Genomic DNA, 20,283 nt, shown 5'->3' on the forward strand with positions numbered 1-20,283 from the left:
GACTCCTGACCTCAACCTGATAGAACACCTTTGGGATGAATTAGAGTGGGGATTGTGAGCCAGGCCTTCTCATCCACATCAGTGCCTGACTTCACAAATGCGCTTCTGGAACAATGGTCAAACATTGCCATAGACACACCCCTATACCTTGTAAATAGCCTTCCTAGAAGAGTTAAAGCTGTTATAGCTGCAAAGTACATTGCCACTACCTCAAATAATCACCCCAGTGAGTATTTTGCACTTTCAGCCAAGGCGAGTGTAGGGAAGAGCACAAGATGTCCCAACCAAGTCCGCTTCTGCAACCACTGGTAACATGCACTTATCTATTCCTGCTGTTCTCCTAGTATGACATAAATCAAGGTCTGTTTAAATTGCATAATGTGTTTGATCCTTATGATAAAATCTAAATATGGCAGAGATATACAATCACCCTCTCACTATCTATCTATTTAAATATCTATCTATCTTTCTATCTATCTATCTTTTTTATTTTGTAATAAAAATGTAAAAAAAAAAAAAAAAATCTGAAATTTAAAGAGACTTCCTTTACAAATGTTATCACTACCTCAGATAGATTGACAGAATAAATTTACATTACAGTATACCCAATTGACTGTTTAAAATGGGTTAATTGGAGTACCCCAAATTTGGCACATCTCCTTCGTCGTTCTTCTGTATATTCTGGACATACGTCATAATTAATGGATACTGTGGTTGCCTTGATTCATTTTAATTATTTTCCTTGTTTTCATCATTCACTGTATACATTTCTCCATTTCACGGATAGACATACAGATAATGAAAAACCAAGTAGCTGATCAGATGCTTTCTTTTACTAATAATATGCAGTTGTCTAATATTTAAAACAATATATAATTTTCCTGCTCATAGATGTTTGTAAGTATAGTAAAAAAAATACAAAAAAATAAAATAAAACATTTTAATAGAATATGACTGGAAGGGTTACAATAAATGCATTACAATTATTAAAAATATTAATAGATTATGTATTTTTTTTTTTTGTATGGTTAGTTTAACCACTTCAATACCGGCCACTTATACACCTTCCTGCCCAGACCAATTTTGAGCTTTCAGCGCTGTCGCATTTTGAATGGCAATTGCGCGGTCATGCTACACCGTACCCAAGCTAAATTTTTATCATTTTGTTCCCACAAATAGAGCTTTCTTTTGGTCATATTTGATCACCTCTGGGATTTTTATTTTCTGCTAAACAAATAAAAAAAAAGTCTGAACATTTAGAATTTTTTTTTTTTTTTTGTTTCAGTTACAAAACTTTGTAAATAAGTACGTTTTCTCCTTCACTGATGGGCACTGACGGGGCTGCAGTGACTGGCACTGATAAGGCGACACTGATGGGCACCAATGATGTGGCATCAATGAAGTGCCACTGATAGGTGGCACTGATAGATGGCACTGATATGCGACAGAGATAGACACTGATAGGTGGCAGAAGTAGGCACTGATAGGTGGCACGGATTGTCATGGATAGGTGGCACGGATTGGCATAGATGGGTGGCATGGATAGGTGGCATGGGTAGACATGGATAGGCGGCACGGATGGGCATGGATGGGCACTGATAGACAGCATGCATGGGCACTGATAGGCGGCATGGATGGGCACTGATAGGCAGCATAGATGGGCACTGATAGGTGGCATGGATCGGCACTGATAGGCAGCACGGATGGGCATTGTAGTGTACAGTATTGTATAGGGATGGATGCCAAGCAGTGCCAAACAATAATGCATGGCAATCAGCGATGCCCATTGTGGGAATTGATTGGCATCCATTGTGGGCACTGACTGGCATCCCTGGTGGTCTAGGGGGGCATACCTGGTGCTGGGCATCCCTGGTGGTCTGGTGGCATCCCTGGTGGTCCAGTGAGGGCATCCTTGGGGGGGCTGTGCTGATAATCAATCAGCACAGACCCCCCTGTCAGAGGAGCAGCCGATCGGCTCTCCTCTACTCGCGTCTGACAGACGCGAGTGAGGAAAAGCCGATCACCGGCTCTTCCTATTTACACTGTGATCAGCCGTGATTGGGCACGGCGGATCACATGATAAAGAGTTTCCGTCAGAGACTCTTTACCGAGATCATAGTTGCCGTGTGTCAGACTGACACACCGCAACAATGATCGCCGTGATGCGTGCCCCGGGGGGCTTAATATCCTGATCACGTCATATGACTTCTGGTCAGGATATTAAAACCACTTTACCACCATAATTTTGCTATATGGCGGACGGCAAGTGGTTAATGACTGTGCTTTTTTTTGTTGCTTATACTTCATTTCCACAAGTATGGTAATTGTATACATATATTCTTAGAAACTAGTAAACCAGATACTGTATATGCGATTCTTATTTTAATTGACATCATTGTGACTCATGATGTATAGATACTGCTGTTATCATTGTTATATTTTATACAGTGCATTGTTTGCTCTGCAGAATTAAATCTTCAAACAGCCCAACTCGATAGCAAGCCTTTCATTTTTGATTACAGATTACTGCTAAAATGGCACTGCAATGCAAATCTCTGCCTTAGGGAATGCTATGTAAATGTTACAAATATGTTAATGCTACACTATCAAACTGAATATCTTACTGTATGATAATGTACTTTGCCCAGAATGATTTTCAAAAACAACTGCACTGCATAAAAGGTAATGTATAAAGTATAAACCTCATTAATTGATAATACAATGTGCTAGATGAGTGTAGTATTAGATATGTAACAAGGGCAGCAAAATAATATGGTTTTATTTTCTTGATTAATTATGGTCCCTTAAATGTCATTAAACTAGGTTTTGCATTACTTAGAGGTTAGACATAAAACAACATTCACAGAAATGACAACGCTTGGCCTCATTCATTTAGAGACAGAACTAATACTAGATACGATGACACCGTCTATGAGTGATTGGTAAGGATGAGCCAAACACCATCCAGTTTGGTTCTCACCAGAACATCTGGATGGGCAAGAAATTCGGAAGAACACGCAAACACCATTAAAGTCTATGTGACAGGAACATGAAAAATCAAAAGTGCTAATTTTAAAGGCTTATATGCAAGTTATTGTCATAAAAAGTGTTTGGGGACCCGGGTCTTGCCCCAGGGGACATGCATCAATGCAAAAAATGTTTTTAAAAACAGACGTTTTTTCAGGGGCAGTGATTTTCTTTTTAATGCTTAAAGTGAAACAATAAAAATTAAATAGTCCTTTAAATATCATGCCTGGGGGTGTCTATAGTATGCCTGTATAGTGGCACAGTTTCCCCATGTTTAGAACAGTACAACATGAAAATTACATTTCTAAAGGAAAAATTGTCATTTAAAAATGATTGCGGCAATAATGAATTGTCGGGTCTTGGCAATATAGATCAAACTGATTGAAAAAAAGGGCATGGGTTCCCTCCCCCCCCCAGTCCATATATTCTATGAATATTAGGGGGAACCCTGCGCCAAAATAAAAAAAATGGCATAGGGGTCCCTCCCAAAATCCATAACAGACCCTTATCAGAGCACACAACCTGGCAGACCGCAGGAAAAGAGGGAAGGATGAGAGAGCACCCCCCTGCTGAACCGAACCAGGCCACATGCCCTCAACATGGGGAGGGTGCTTTGGGGTCTGAACTGTTGCGGCTTTTTTTTTTTTTTTCTGTCCGTTGGGCGGTGTGAATTTACATTATTGGACATTTTTTTTTTTTTTAATAAAGGACTTGTCCCAAGCTTTCTCTTCTTTTTTACAATTTTTTACACTTTTTTTGTGAAATGGTAGCCGTTACCAATTCACATAGGGGGTGGGATCTGGGCACCCCCTTGTTAAAGGGGGCTTCCAGATTCCAATAAGCCCCCGCTCGCATACCCCCACAACCACCGTCAAGGGTTGTGATAATGAGGCCCCTGTCCCCATCAACATGGGGACAAGGTGTTTTGGGATGGCAAGTGGTTAAAGGAATATTTAACTTTTACTGTTTCACTTTAAGCATTAAAAAAATCACTACTCCCGAAAAAACGTCAGTTTTTTTAAGAAAAAAATTGCATTGATACATGTCCCCTGGGCAGGATACAGGTCCCCAAACACTTTTTATGACAATAACTTGCATATATAGTATCTCACAAAAATGAGTACACTCCTCACATTTTTGTAATAGAAAAAAATGTGATGTGACAACACTGAAGAAATGACTACCTTGTTTCAATGTAAAGTAGTTAGTGTACAGCTTGTATAAAAGTGTAAATTTGCTGTCCCCTCAAAATAACTCAACACACAGCCATTAATGTCTAAACCACTGGCAACAAAAGTGAGTACACGCCTAAGTAAAAATGTCCAAATTGGGCCCAATTAGCCATTTTCCCTCTTCCGTGGCATGTAACTCGTTAGTGTTACAAGGTCTCAGGTGTGAATGGGGAGCAGGTGTGTTATATTTGATGTTGTCATGCTCACTCATACTAGTCATTGGAAGTTCAACTTGGCACCTCATGGCAAAGAACTCTCTGAGGATCTAAAAAGAAAGAATTGTTGCTCTACATAAAGATGGCCTAGGTTATAGGAAGATTGCCAAGACCCTAAAACTGAGCTGCAGCACAGTGGACCATACAGCGGTTTAGCAGGACAGGTTCCACTCAGAACAGGCCTTGCGATGGTCGATCAAAAAAGTTGAGTGCATGTGTTCAGCATCATATCCAGAGGTTGTCTTTGAGAAATAGACGTATGAGTGCTGCCAGCATTGCTACAGAGGTTGAAGAGGTGGGGTGTCAGCTTGTCAGTGCTCAGACCATATGTCACACACTGCATCAAATTGGCCTGCATGGCTGTCCCAGGAGGAAGCCTCTACTAAAGATGATGCACAAGAAAGCCCACAAACAGTTTGCTGAAGACAAGCAGACTAAGGACATGGATTACTGGAACCATGTCCTGTGTTCTGATGAGACCAAGATAAACTTATTTGGTTCAGATGGTGTCAAGCGTGTGTGGCAGCAACCAGATGAGGAGTACAAAGATAAGTTTATCTTGCCTACAGCCAAGCATGGTGGTGGGAGTGTCATGGTCTGGGGCTGCAGGAGTGCTGCTGGAACTCCCTCATGTTGCGGGCACGCGGCCTGGTACGGCTCAGCTGGGGGGGCCCTCGCTCGTCCCCACCCCCTTTCCTGGCCGGCCAGGTAGCGTGCTCGGATAAGGGTCTGATATTGACCTGGGGGGGGGACCGCCACGCCGTTTTTTTGGCGTAGGGATTCCCCTTTAAGTCCATACCAGATGACGGGGCCAGTGACGCCTCCTTCGCTGGTCCCGGCTACCTGGATCCGCACTCAAAGTGAGTTGACTTTTCTCTGAGCAGGAAAAGTCAGTTCATTTCAAAAGTACTGCGGACTAGCACACACACGGCCGTATTGTCCGCCGGACTAGCACACACACGGTCGGATTGTCTGCCGAAATGCGAGTCCGGCGGACAGATTGATGTGCAAAACTACTTTCTTAGTCTGCCGGACTTTTGGGTAAAAAAAAGTCCGCCGGAGCCCACACACGGGGGGATTGTCCGGCAGACTTGAGTCCTCCGGACTATTCCACCGGATTGTTTGATCATGTGTACGTGGTTTTAAAGGTTAGGCACGCACTCGAGGAACAGTTTAGAGGAAGGACCTTAGAAGGGAGCACAATCCCTGTACTTCAAAAACTAATTAATGCAGACTCAGCGAAAGGCTTAATTTCAAAAATATACCCACATATTAGTAATGGGAGACTGAGCAGGCTAGACCCCCCTCTGTACAAGAGGAAATGGGAAAAAGATGTAGGTGATATCTCTGATACCCAGTGTAATAGAATCCTTGAATGGGCCCCACTGGTATCGTTGTCCCCCTCGCAGAGTCACATCTGTGTTTATTGTACAGAACTTATTACACTCCCTATAGACTTTTTCAGTTCGGCCGTCAGCCAGATTCTAGCTGCCCCAGATGTTTTGGAGATGTTTGAAGTTTTTCCGGTATTGGAATGAGGTGGTGAAAATCATTGACGGGGGGTGGAACTTCCACTGAGCTGGAGCCCAAACAATGCTTATTGGGACTAGTGGAGGGAGAGGGTAAACTAGGAAATACCCAAGTGGCAGTGATGAGATGTTTATTTCAGGCAAGGAATCTGATTGCCTGAAGATAGAAGTCAGCACTACCAGTGAGGAATGGTTAAATGTATGAACGGTCTTATCCTCAAAGAGAAATCGGTATACATAAAGCAAGGTGTGCCAAGGAAATATGATATGATTTGGAAAACCTGGTGGGAAGCAAGAGGGATTAGTATGCAAACTCTAATAAATATAGAGATATGTAAACGATAAGTGGCGACCCAAGAAAAATTACATTTTAAGAGAGTGGAAGTTGAGGAAATGAGTGGGAAGGTTGAAGTTAAAGTGATGAAAGAGGGTGAGGATTTTAGATTGTAATAATAATAGACAACCCCAGAGACGTACCCCCAGGCTCCACCTAAAAACTCACATAGGACATGCTAGGCCTACCAACTCAGTGGAGAGGAACTGGGTTGGAGGGTTAGGACATCATGAGGAAGAATGTTTATGATTCTTTCTGTTTTGTTTGTGAACTGTAAAAAAACGTAATAAAGGATAGATTTGCTTTAGAATACAATTGTACATTGTTTACCTCCATATGGAAATGCTAGTTGGTTGTTTTTTGTGATGCTGATCTTTGGCATCATTAATTGGACCATAGAATGACAAAATTTAAGTCAGAAGTCTATAGCCACATGCTTGTTCTGTGTTGACTAAAGCTGTTGAAGCCAAGGGGTCAGCACGACAGCTAGGTGATAACTATTGGCAGGATGAAAAGTCAACAATGATTATGTTCATGTTTCTCTTTTAGCAAAGACTCTATTTAAGGTTAGTGAAGTTTGATTGAATGTTTTTTATGCTCAAATTCTTTTAGAAAAGAAAATTGAAATATCATACAATTTTATCATTTAGATACATGGACCTTCTGCTCTATGAATAATGTACGCCAGCAATTATTATGATTCTTATTGCTTTTAGGATAATTTTCCTATGTTGTAAACTATAAGGATATTGTTTATGAAGGTTTTATTATAAATACAGTACAGAATAAAGGATGTTGAGTGCATTTATTAAGCCATTTGCGCCGGCCGGATACAAATATGCATCCTTTTGGCTAGTGGCCTTGTCGCCGAGTGGCTGCATATTTGCGTGAAGTGGTCAAATACAGCTATGCCAAGAGCGTGCGCCCTGCATGCTCCCAGCACAGTTACTAGCAGCTAGCAGAAATCTTATGATCGCTGCTTGTGATCGGGAGCTTTTAGATAATGTGACTGCCACGACATCCAATCACGGCGGTCACATGATTATAAACCCCGCCCACCTCCCAAAATTCTAAACCCAGGGCCAGCTCAAAGGGGTTAAAGTCATTGTACTTCATAAGCAATTCCGTTAGCCCTTAGAATTTATAGCAGGGAGGTACATGATTCTTTATCTAAGGAAAAAGCCTTCAAAGATCAACAGTCCTTGATAAAATTATGTGGACAGAAACAAACTAAAATGTATTATTTGGTTAACTTACTGGGGTAAATTCAGGACCATGTTAGTAAAAGAAGCCATGTTCTTCAATGTAAGCTCCATTTTGATTTTGGCACATCATTGTCTGAAACTAATTGGGTTTTCACTGGTGTGGGTGGGACATGAAATATTTAAGAATGGAGTTGCGGTGTTGGTAGTTTGGACTTAAATTGACATTTTGATATTAATATGTGTGGTTTATAAAGAAAAAAAACAAAAAAAACATAAAGTAATGTGTGCTGGTGGCACTTTATATAAGGGATATATAATATAATAACACTGTTAATATAAGTACACACTACATATTTGGCTCCCTTTCCTGTACTTCCTTGCAGTTTACAGTAAGTTAAAGTGAAAACTTTTATGTAGGTGTCTCTAAGACCAGCAGTGCACATGCTCTGTATGCATTCCCTGAACCAGCTGGACACAGTACAGTACAAATGCTAGCCAACTCTATAGGTGCTTATACATCAACTAATTGATGTGTTCATGGGCATCCCACAGAAATATTTGAAACTGGCTAGAGCTTGTTAAAGTCCTGCATTATAGAAAAATAGCTTGGAATTAAACCCAGAGGCTACCTGTTTGATCTACCAAAATGACATGAAATGAATGTAGACCCAGCTGGAGTATTAGGCCTTCTTGTTATCACTCAACGCTGCATGATTTTTTGTACCAATATTTTTATAGATCATGTATAGCTAGCATATGATGTTGCATGTTTCCAGTTTGTAGTTCTAGTAACTAGATAAAAAAAAAAGTCTGTAACAAGATACCCTAACATACAACATTACAGGGGAGAGTCATTTTAGATCTGGGCCACCAATGATTGGCTGCTGCAGGGGGTACCCCTAACTTTTGAGGCTAACAGATGTCAACTCAGATGTTGAACACACATGTCTTTAGCTCTAACCACTAGCTTAGCTATATAAATTCAATTAAGATTGCTGAGATCAGCATATGTAGTTCTATAATAATATTTTGTAAAAATTACAAATTAACTTTAGTCATTTTCAATTAATAAGACAATTTTTGGGGTCAATTTTTTTATTTGTTTTAATTTTCCTTCAAGCTTCTGAAATTGCAGTTCCTGGTACATTTTCAAAAATGTTGTTACCAACTAAAACGTGATCCATAGAGATTATTCGTGTGTTTGAAGACAGACACAGCCTGTTTGTCAAAATGTTTTGTATCTTGTAATGTAACATTCATTTAGAACTGTTATACTTTTGTATTTTCATAGGTGTGTCTGCAACATCGACTGTTCCCACATCAGTTTCAATCCAGTTTGTGCTTCCGATGGGAAATCTTATGATAATCCTTGTCAGATCAAAGAGGCATCATGCCAGAAACAGGAGAAAATTGAAGTCAAGTATTTGGGGCGATGTCAAGGTAATGCCTGTAGCAAAATTAATTTTGAAGACAGGATTTCATTTTTTTTTTGTGTAGACAGAATAGCTGGAAGATTCCTAAATGCTTGTTTCTTGGTGCTTTCATATCTCTTGTCTACATAATATTATGCTTTCCAAATGAATTAATATTACTGAAGTTTCTACAAAACTACCAAATATGCAGCGTACTTCTGTATATTCACATTCTGTATATATAACATGCTGTACTGATGTATATAAACATACTTGTGTTTAACCCTTTCATGGCCTGTAATATTTCTTACATTTTTTTACTAAGTAAACAATTATCACTTTTCAATGTGTGAATTAAATGGCTAGTACCTTTTAGGTTGAATATGTTTTTATTTTTAACAAGTTTTCTAAACGTTACAAAAGTAATCACTCAAGATGAGTAAATTCAAGCGCACAAGACAATTGTAATATCTTTGTGTAGTCAACTGTTTCTCATGAGATTGATTTGCTTTCATTTCCCCTGTCAGTATAAGATATAGGTGAGTTGGCTTCAGAGCAGCCATCAGAAATTGTGGGACCCTTTACACATCTTTAGGCCTGGACCCCCCAGCCTGACCACCAATATTACCCAGTCCAGAGTTTAAGACATAGTTCACCATTACCATAAAACTGCCTATACAGATAAGGGATGTCTGTAAATAAAAACAAACTGTGCAGCTCTGAATAAAGATGAAGAATACCCTTGCTATAGCATACCTCATAAATGGTTTGGCTCTGAAGAAGAAGGTGCTACCTTCGAAACGGGCAAGTCAGTTTGGGCCCAGGTAGGGTCCCCTCGAACTTTGGAGAGCACTGTGTTTAGAACTGTTTAGCTATGGACAATTAGCTCGATGAGCGTTTATTATTTACATGTTTGTGAGCACATTCTATGACAACTTAGTAAATTAATACTGTGGGATAATGCACTAGGCTGGTGCACCCTTTTTCATTTGTTTCTTGTACATACTTGTACCTCACGAAACCTGAATGCCCCCAGGACGTTGCAAAGAGACGCATAGTTGTTACTGCTCACCTTCACCATCACCATCACCCTTTCCTTTTACTGATACAGTAGCTCTGAGCTCAGTGTCTGAGAGCTCACTGAGAGCTCACTCCTGTGGTGGTGAAGGAGAACAGTAACAACTAGGTGTCTCTTAGCATTGTCCTTAGCCATGTTCTAGAAGTTTTTCAATCAGGTTGCATGAGGTACATAAATTGCCTACATCTAGATCAGGGGCACTATTCAACATTATTCAACTTTGGTCAAAGCTTGCAACAGATAACAATAGCATTTGTTCACATATAGTTGATGAAATTTTAAGCAGCATTTAGTATCCCAGTCCACCTACTCTTACTTGCCTCTAGAGTCCAGATATGATATAAGTGGAAGAAGAGGCTGCTCCAACAAGTTCAGAATCATTATGTACACTTTGTATTTCAGAACATTTTATTAGGAATTTCCTAATAAAATATTCTGAAATAGAACAAACATTCTCCTTTTTCCTATCACAAAACCCTCAAAATCAATTATCATTTTGTCTGTGATCATAGGCCAATCATACCTTCCTACCACAAGACCAGCCATGAGACCAGAAAGTTTGGAGTTAAAGCAGAAATCTGGGCAAAAATGTTTTCATCCCATGGAGTGGAGCGAGCTGTGCCTGCACTGCTTGGGTTAACTGATTATTTTTGTCCAGGGGTGATAGAGTGGGCTTATCTAATCCACTGATCCTTCCAGTGCAAGACCAGCCCCCAGTCTTGTGCAGTGGACTGTTCCTGATGCTGTCATGCCCATAGACCAGCTCTGGATATGAGGATGGCAAGAACAGTGCATCATTGGACGTGGGGTGCACTGTTTTCAGGAGGATCAAAGGATTGGGTGAGTATAGGCTCTCTGTTCACTCCTGGACAAAACAAACAGTCAACCAATACAGTGCAGGCATAGGACACACACGCACGTGCGCGCGCAATCACTGCATTGGACACACATTTTTTTTTCTACTTTAAAAGGAACCCATTAACTTGTGAAGTCTTTATAATGTATTATACCCATAACAGTGTGCAGCAACTGCAGCATTAGCCATTGTGCTGGGTGTACACAAAGAAATCTTATAACGTATGCACCAATAAATGGGTTTCCTTTCATTTCAAACTTTGTTTCCATGGCTGGCCATGTGATAGGAAGGTGTGATGGGATGGGCAAGGGCCTGTGATCACATACAGATTGATCATTGATTATCCTGATCATATACCTGGCCTCAGAGGATCTTCATCCCCAAATGGGGACTGGGGAATCTTAAAATTGTGGACTCCACACTGCTTGATGCCATGGATGGTCACCTCACTGACTTAGGCAATTGGAGCCAGAACCGAGGACCAGCACTGTGTGTAAGCTGCTGCCTGCTTGTAATCTGTGTGAAAGAGAGACAGGAACTCAGTTTCACAACACTCTGGCTTACTGCTAAAGAAGATCTACAAGCTGGCTCCTCCTGTGTGTCTTGGCAGGTTCTGGACTGCAGGCTCTGGACTGCATGCCTGGACTAAAAAAGGTCTACAAGCTGGCTCCTCCTGTGTGTCTTTGCAGGCTCTGGACTGCAGGCTGCAGGCTCTGTGTCTCTGCCCCCACACTGGACAATTGCAGCTGATGATTGGTCCTCTGTCTCCCATGGGGTAGGGATCTCTGCAGCTCTGTGGTGGGGAGTGAAAGGAGGTGGAGGCTTCTTTCTCTATAGCAGCCAGCTGCCACGCAGGCAATAGATTAATTTCATGTGCTGCTGTAGGTGGAGCAGGCCCTGGTCAGCAGGGCCCCTTGGGATGCTCGGGCCCCTTACTTGAGTACTGTCTGTACCCCCCTGATGGCAGCCCTGGTTGGCTTCTCTGGGCAATGCCATTGTAAGAATAATTTGGCTACTGGAACTTATTCAAGGGATTTGAAGCTCTGCTTGTCTGCCTCCTTTTGGCACCTTTTGGCACCTTTTGGGGGGAGCAGGTGCCTGGTTTTGACAGGCACCCGCTCCCACTTCCAGCGAGGTTCAGCCTTCATTCTTCTGCCTAGACTGCACTTAAATTTGTGTAAGAAAGGGCATTATATTGTTTTGGGGTTGCCAGTTGTTAATCATTTAATGTCACAATAGAATTTGACGCATATAAATGGGACATGCCTTGACAATATGGCTAGAATGTCTCTAAAATAAGCCCATTGACCTCTCACTATAGAATTACATATTACAGTTTCCACTGAAACTGTAAAACCAACAAAACTTACACCTTCACTTATATATTTCTCTTCACTGCCCACTGTACTGTGTTGAGAGGTGTACTTGGCCAGACAACAAGTGACTAGGTATCCCCTCTTCACTTCCTAATGTTATAAGGTTGCATCTATGCACTTTGTTTGACATGCCTTACACTTATGTGAGGTTGCTGACATTTCCTCTCCTATGTTTCTTCTCGTGGGACTCTGCATGTGTAGAAGCTTACAGCTGCTCCTTTCCACTGACTTTCAATAGTTGAACTCCACAGATGTCTCTTTTTTCAACCTAAATAAATATTACATTGCTTGTTTTTTATTTATTGATAAAACTTAAAACCCTTTCACACTGAGGTGCTTTTCAGGCATTTTAGCGCTAAAAATAGCACCTGTAAGGTGCCTGAAAAGCACCTCTCATGCCTCCCCAGTGTGAAAGCCCTCACTAAACAATTGGGTATCAAATACCTTCCTCCCTAGACCATTTTCCTATGTAATCCCAGGAAGTATAAGCATTGCTGAAATTAAAAAATTTCGTATGAAATCAGTCTTATTCTTCCTTTCCTGTGCTATAGAGAGGACTGCTTAAAGAGATTCTTCAGCTCCCCCCCCCCCCCCAAAAAAAAAAGTCAGCAGCAACAAATACTGTAGTAAAAGAAATTGGCACTTGCCTTTTTTTTTTTCTCAATAGATTTTTATTGAAAGATTTCGTGCAATACAAAATTATGCAAGAATAATTTTAGAGGTATGCATATGACAAACAAACATAGTGGACGATAGTCATCTCTTGTTTTACGTTTCAAATAGATACATTCATATTTATAGTGCATTAGTAAGTAGAAAAACAAAACTCAATTTCCGTAGGTGTTGGATGTTAGTGGTGATCATCCGATCGTAAAGATGTATTGAGGGAGGAGAAGGTACATACCCAATCATGCACCCTGACCGGCGCTATGCTGTGCCCGTGTAGGCACACCCCCCTTCCTCTGGGGTCATACACCTTGGGACTGCTTTCCAATACAACTCAATCATTATTAATTTGACTTAACAAACAAGGAACTGTTAATGAGAAACTGTGTAAGAGCTATCTATCAGGGTTGAGGACTGATGGATTTGATATGTCCTGGAGAACTAGTCCAACTAATCCATGGTTGCCACATTTTATGATAATGTGATTTGCTTTTATGTTGTAGTGCTAGTATGGTTTCAAACGAGAAGTGAATGTGGGTTGTGTGCACCACTTCCCTTACTGTGGGTGGTTCTGGGTCTTTCCATTTTATAGTAATACAGAGTCTTGCGGATAAGAAGATATGAAGTATTATATTTCTCATTGGGTTAGGGTAATATTCTATTTCTAGGGATAACAGTGCTAGGGAGGGTTTTCTGGGTATTGTGAGTTGTGTGATATCAGAAAGTAAGCAGAATATTGAGGACCAATATTGTGCCAGTTTAGGGCAGTTCCAGAAAATGTATGTCCACATTGTCTCCAGCAGGAGTCGTCAGGGTTCACGTTGAATTTGTTTATTCTATCAGGAGCGAGGTATCAACGGTGTGTCAGTTTAACTGCTAGTTCCCACAGGGTTGAGCAGCAAGTGGGTTTGTATGTGGATTTGAATGCTTTTTATCCACTGTATATGATTGTCCCAAATCTGATTCCCATTTAAGTAGTGGAGTGGATTTAGTAAAAATGTTTTTGTTCTGTAGCAGGTTATAAAATAATGATATCCCTTTTTGGTGTGGTGCAGGTGTTCTAAAATATGTCCAGGCCTCTTGGGCGATTTTTCATGACCAACTTTCGAGTGAGGCAATACAGTGTTTGGTACGTATGTAGCGGCCATAACCCATTGCAGGGCGGCCTTGACTTGGGCTTACTGGTTACCGTCTCCTGGCCTTCTCTTCCGCATCTAGGAGTTCCCAGGGTTGATACCCGACGACTTGTATACTGACACAGATAAAGTCCTTTCAAAAGGTTTTAATTTGCAGTAGAACTTTCACAAAACACAGTCTCTTTGGGAACAGAGGGCACGGGTGAAGAACTCAGGTACCTTGAACTGCTGGTTTAACAAAGTCTCTACTTCCACCCAAAGAGTAGCCACTCACAGCTGGGTACTTCAAGGCTGAACAGACCTCTAGCCACAGGTCATGGCAGTCAGCACGTTGACTCAAAACTTGAACAATCAACTGAAGATAAACAGGAACCTTTTTCCAACCGTACCTGGAATGTTTCCCACTTCCTTTGAGGTAATGGAAAAGTGTGGGCTCGTCAATGTCCTTCCCAACTCAGTAAGCAGGCACTTCTCATGATGCCACTTGTCGGCCCTCCTCCAAAGAGTCCTCCCCCGGTCACTTGCACGAGCTGTGGTGCCCCTCCAAGCCGAGAGCACACCTAGGCACTCTGAATCCTCCCTCAGTTACAGCACCTCGGACCAGCAGGTTCCAAGACTTGGAAAAAGATGGATCCCTACCCCAGACCAGTCGGGTCTATCAGGGGCCACTGACAGGAATATGCTGTGGGATGTCAAACACTCTGTGACAGGGACCCCTCACAGGGCTACCCCGGTCCTGGAACCAGAACAGACCACACGGGTCTCTCGAACAACTCCAGAACCCCCGAACACATGACCCACACCTGCTTAAGTACCCCCTCCCAGACTCCTCAGCTGGCCCAGCACTCCCACTGATTGGCTCCGAGAGGGCCATACCCAAACATCCAACCAGACTTGGTTCTAGCCTGTCATGTGCACCTCACCGCTCACATGACCAGGCAGAACATCAATCATGGCCTGGCCAGACTGGTCTTAAGGCTTACCTACACAATTAACCCTCAGCACTGTAAAGCCGCGTACACACGGGCGGACTGTCTGGCCTACTTAGTCCGCCGAAACACATTTCAGCGGACAGCCCGCTCGTGTGTGGGCTTCAGCGGACTTTTTCAGCGTGCAGTCTGGCGGACTAAGTATTTCGGAATTTCCGTAATACTGTCCGTCGGACTGGCATTTCGGCGGACAATCCGCCCGTGTGTGTGCCAGTCCGCCGTACTTTTGAAATGAGCGGACTTTTCCCGCCCGGAGAAAAGTCCGCTCATTTCGAGCGGGTATCCAGGTAGGCGGGGCCCGCGAAGGAGATGTTGCTGGCCCCGCCGCCTGGTATGGACTTAAAGGGGAACCCCAACGCCGAAAAAAATCGGCGTGGGGGTCCCCCCAAGTCCACAACAGACCCTTGTCCGAGCACGCTACCCGGCCGGCCAGGAAAGGGGGGCGAGCGAGCGCCCCCCCTCCTGAGCCGTACCAGGCCGCGTGCCCTCAACATGGGGGGGTGCCTTGGGGAAGGGGGGGCCGCGCGGCCCCCCCACCCCAAAGCACCTTGTCAAGGGCCTCTTCCCGACAACCCTGGCCGTTGGTTGTCGGGGTCTGCGGGCGGGGCCTGTAAAAGAGCTATAAGAAGGCGGTGGCCCGGCAGAAGAACCGAAGAGGGGGACAAGACCCCCGAAGTCGGGAGAAGAGGCCGGCGGCGAGGAAGAAAGCCGGACTCCTCCGCTAGCAAAAGAGCTACAAAAAGATAGCGGAGGAGTCTGGCGAGAAGACCCCCGAAGACGGAAGACCCCCGGAGCTGTGCAATAAAGTATTTTATCTCGTGTGTTGTGTTTTTTTTTGTACTTTTATTTTACAGGTGAATGGGTAGGGGTACATTGTACCCCATACTCATTCACATAGGCCCCTGGATACCGGCCCTCTTATTAAAGGGGGCTCCCGGATTCCGATAAGCCCCCCGCCCGCAGACCCCGACAACCAACGGCCAGGGTTGTCGGGAAGAGGCCCTTGTCCTCATCAACATGGTGCTTTGATGTGGGGGGGCTCGCTCGCCCCCTTTTCCTGGCCGGCCGGGTAGCGTGCTCGAACAAGGGTCTGTTGTGGACTTGGGGGGGACCCCCACGCCGATTTTTTTTCGGCGTTGGGGTTCCCCTTTAAGTCCATACCAGGCGGCGGGGCCAGCGACGTCTCCTTCGTGGGCCCCACCTACCTGGAGACGCGCTCGAAATGAGCGGATTTTCCTCCGCGTGTGTGGGCGAGTCCGTTCATTTCAAAAGTAGGGCGGATAGTATGGCGGACTTAGTACGCCGTATTAGTCCGCTCAAAAAGTGGTGTGTGTGGTCAAGTCCGTTCATTCGAAAGTATGACGGACTGTCCGTCGGATTGTCTGACGGACTAAGTTGGCCAGACAGTCCGCCCCGTGTGTACGCGGCTTTAGGTCCTTAGGCAAAAACGAAATTTACAATGCGTGTGACATTTGATCCCAAATGTCATCCACTACACATATATATAGGAATATGTCAGAGATTGGGAGCTGAAAATCTTTCTGTAATGTGGGGAATGGTTTGATTTTGTGCATGTGGAGCAGGTCTGATATGTATGTAATACCCCTTTTCTTTCCATTGTGAGTAAGATGTATATTGCATTAAGTTCTGCAGTGTTTCTAAAGGGATTTGTATCTCCAATTTGAGAAGGTGGTGCAGGCTTCCAGTCACAAACTTTTTCCATGTTTTAAGTGTCATTGTTGGGGAGATTCCAGACGGAATTCTTGCTCCTAGAATTGTAGAAAATAGCCATGAGGGAGGTTATTTCATAGGGATGTAGCGGCTTCGAATTTGTCCCCACCACGTCGATGAGGGAGCAGGTCAAAATCATTCTTTTGCTTGGGTGAGGATTGAGGCCATATAGTAGTCTTGAAAGTCCACATAACCCATTCCTCCTGCCAGGTGATGTTTGATCAGTTTATCGTGGCCTCATCTAGTTCTTTTACCTGGCTAAATTTACTTAGATATAATTGTTTGTAGTGATTTGAAGCATTTAATGGGTATTGGGATTTGTAGTATTTGTGGGAGGTGGAACATTTTCAATGCTGCTAATCACCCCATCCACGAAAACTCAAAAGACGCCAGCCTGGTAAGTTTGTCTTGGAGTGTAGTTCAGAATGTTAAGTAGTTTCATGGAAATAATGTTCTCATGGAGGCGGTTAATTGTATCCCCCAGATACGTAATACTTTGTTCCACCCATGTGTAAGGAAAGTGTTGTTTAAGGCGTTCGCTAGTGGAGTCGTGTACTCCTAAATTTAGAATATTTACGATTTAGTCTCATTCACTTTATAATAAGAAATGCTACTAAACCAGGCAAGCGTCTTCCGGATCTCAGGCAGGGAGCGGTCAGGGTCAGTGATCATGAGGATAACGTCATCTGCAAAGAGACTTATTTTATGTTCCTGTTCAGCAAGGGATATTCCTTTCATTTTTGAATTAGAGCTGATATTTTAAGCTAGGGGTTCCATAATAAGATTAAATATTAGGGGTGAGAGGTTACATCATACTTTTGGGAAAGTGCTGTTTTCCATAGAGAGGCGCGTTTGGCCGGGTGATTCAAACCCTTTGCATTTAGGGACAAAATGTTGATATCTATGTTGATGTGTGATGTAGGAGTGGAATAGGAGTATAACAAACTTACAGTTCCTGGAGATCAGAAGGCTAGTCCTCGGGGATGCGAATGAAGATGTGAAGCGTGGTTCGTTGTCTGGTTCTCTTAACAGTTCTGCAAACTTGGTACAAGCAAGGTTCTAATAAAGGTATAAAATGCCTTAGGCATTGAGCTGCAACTTTGCAATTACTAAATCTGTTAGAGTTCAGAGAGATGAGGTTATTGTAAACACAGCAGAAATGTAAAACAGCAAAAGTAACAACTACAGGTAAGACAAACAGGTATATCAGCAGTATAAAGCTCTGTGAGCAGCTGATTGAACTTGGGGAAAAATTCTGCAGATGGTTATCTGAGCATATGGCCAGACCGGACTTAGAACTGATGCTCAATGCAGTTGGTTCCTGGGCATGTTAATTCATTTATGTCTGTCTTTACCGTGCCTCTGATTCTGACCAAACTGAAAGGGATTGAGTTTCCTGTGGGGATCAGGTTGGTTATGTTGAGGCTCTGGTATGATTCCCCAGGCATGGAGAAGTTTCAGACCGCCATCCAAAGTGGATATGGTGTGATGGATGCCATTGTGGGTGGCCAGAATGGTGGCTGGGTGACGCCACTTGTATAATATTTAGTGATATTCTTGCGTTGCCATCTCCTCGTTTTGGGAACACATATTAGCCTTTATCTTCGAGATCACGCTCCTGAAGCTCCCTAAAGACCCGCTACTCCTCATCTTTGGGTACTGGGACCCCAAACTACTCCCTTGGTCGACTACCCCCACACCTCTGGTCAAGGAATGGGCCCTGCTTTGCTTATTACTTGCTAGGAGAACCATCCTAGCCAACTGGACAACCACCGCCAAACCCTCTGTCTCTCAAGTCAGTAGGGAACTCATGCATCTTCTCTTTCGGGACAAACTGAATACAAATCTATTTCACGCGAAAGCCAAACAACGCATCCACAACAGATGGGATATGTTTATAGCCTCTAAGCTCACCCCACAGGAACGAGCCCACCTTGAGGACCACTCCTTCATCCATAAGGGACACTCGCCAACGGCGATCGTTGTTACAACCTAAAGCCTTACCATACAGGTCAGCGGATTCCCGACCCTCTCCCCTTCATATGGGGACATACCACCTTCTACTGACAGCTCGGATCTATGTAGCATCCCCCCCCCTGATGCACGAGCAGTCATACCTGCTTCTGATCACCCCCCTCCCCCCCCCCCCACGGTCATTCTATTTTTCTTTATATGTTATCACAGAGCTCCTTTTCACAAAAAAACATCATGGTGCCCTACGAATACCAGACCCATCCAGTTGAGGCCTCCCTTTCTCCTTCCTCCGGGGGGAATGGAAGGTCTCCCTCAATTAATGTAAAGAGTACTATGTTCCTACTACAGTATATGTCATATGACTGCTCTCACTCGATCTGTATTCTAACATGAGAAAATTCTTTGTCCTTGTAATTTTGTATTCTTTGTTATATACCCTTTTTCCAATAAAATTTTATTAAAAAAATAAATAAATAAGGGATTGGAAAAGTTTGTAGTATTCCCCAGTGAAGCCACCCGGTCCTGGGGATTTGGAATTAGAAAGTTTGTTAATTACTTGCAGTATTTCAGATATTGTGAAGGGTTCATTTAGCGATGAAAGCTGTTGTGGGGTTAAAGATGGAAGATTTGTGTTGTCTAGAAATGCTTGGATTTCTTCCGGGGATGGTTGATGTGTGAGTGAATCATCTTTAAGGTTGTAAAGATCTTTGTAATATGCACTAAAGGTGTTGGCAATGGAGTGGTGTTTAAGTAGTTTTTCGTCGGAGTGAGGGTGGTATAGAAATTGGATTTTAGTTTTTGTTCTATGACCTTGTACTTGTAGGGACATGGCTTTTCCTGCTTTGTTCTCTGTAGTGTAGGTGGATGCTTTGCGTTTTTTATAGTTTTTGAGGTAGGGATCTTAAATCATGATGTAATTGGAAGATTTTTGCTTGAAGGATAGGAGATGGATTCATTTTGTTCAAGGATTCAGCGGCTGATATGTCAGCTGTGAGTTCATCTAGTTTTTGAGTTCTTTTGTTCCTTGCCCTAGCTCCCATATGAAGAAATACACCTCTAATTATGGCTTTATGAGCATTCCACGCCACCAGCGGGTCAGAAACTGATGCTTTATTGAGTATTTACCCTCCAAATATAGGAGTTGGGTTGTGGGGAGTTAGCGGATATTGAGATGCTAATAGGAGCATGATCTGGTGTGACCAGGTGGTGGTGTGAATGGTGGTGCTCAATATGTTCTGCAATAGCCATTTATCAGTCAAAAATAAGTCAATTCGTGAGTAGGTGTTGTGAGCGCGGCGAAAGGAAAGTGTAATTGCGTTACCTCGTGTGACAACATCTCCACACATCATACAATTCATTAGTAGCAATAAACTTATCCAAAGGAGAAGCATGACGTTTGGACCCTGCAGTGGAGTCCATGTCGATATTAGGAACCAGATTAAAGTCACCACAGATCAACAATGGCCTTGTTGGATTTTCCTTGCCAACCGAAGAGTCCTTTTGAGGAAGTACATCTGGCGGTG

At 43.1% G+C, this 20,283-nt stretch overlaps 1 protein-coding gene across 2 annotated transcripts in view; it reads left to right on the plus strand.

Annotated features, from left to right (window-relative positions):
* Positions 1 to 20,283, plus strand: part of TMEFF2 (transmembrane protein with EGF like and two follistatin like domains 2) — a 955,470-nt gene that overhangs the window by 638,811 nt on the left and 296,376 nt on the right. For both annotated transcript variants that reach the window (XM_077448742.1, XM_077448743.1), the window contains exon 6: positions 8,834 to 8,982. In XM_077448742.1, the coding sequence (XP_077304868.1) occupies positions 8,834 to 8,982 (149 nt within the window). The remainder of the gene's footprint in view (positions 1 to 8,833; positions 8,983 to 20,283) is intronic.

The sequence above is a fragment of the Lithobates pipiens genome, unplaced genomic scaffold, assembly GCF_037356315.1.
Source record: "Lithobates pipiens isolate NorthernLeopardFrog02 unplaced genomic scaffold, aLitPip1_a1.2 Scaffold_22, whole genome shotgun sequence".
NCBI classification, from domain to species: Eukaryota; Metazoa; Chordata; class Amphibia; order Anura; family Ranidae; genus Lithobates; species Lithobates pipiens.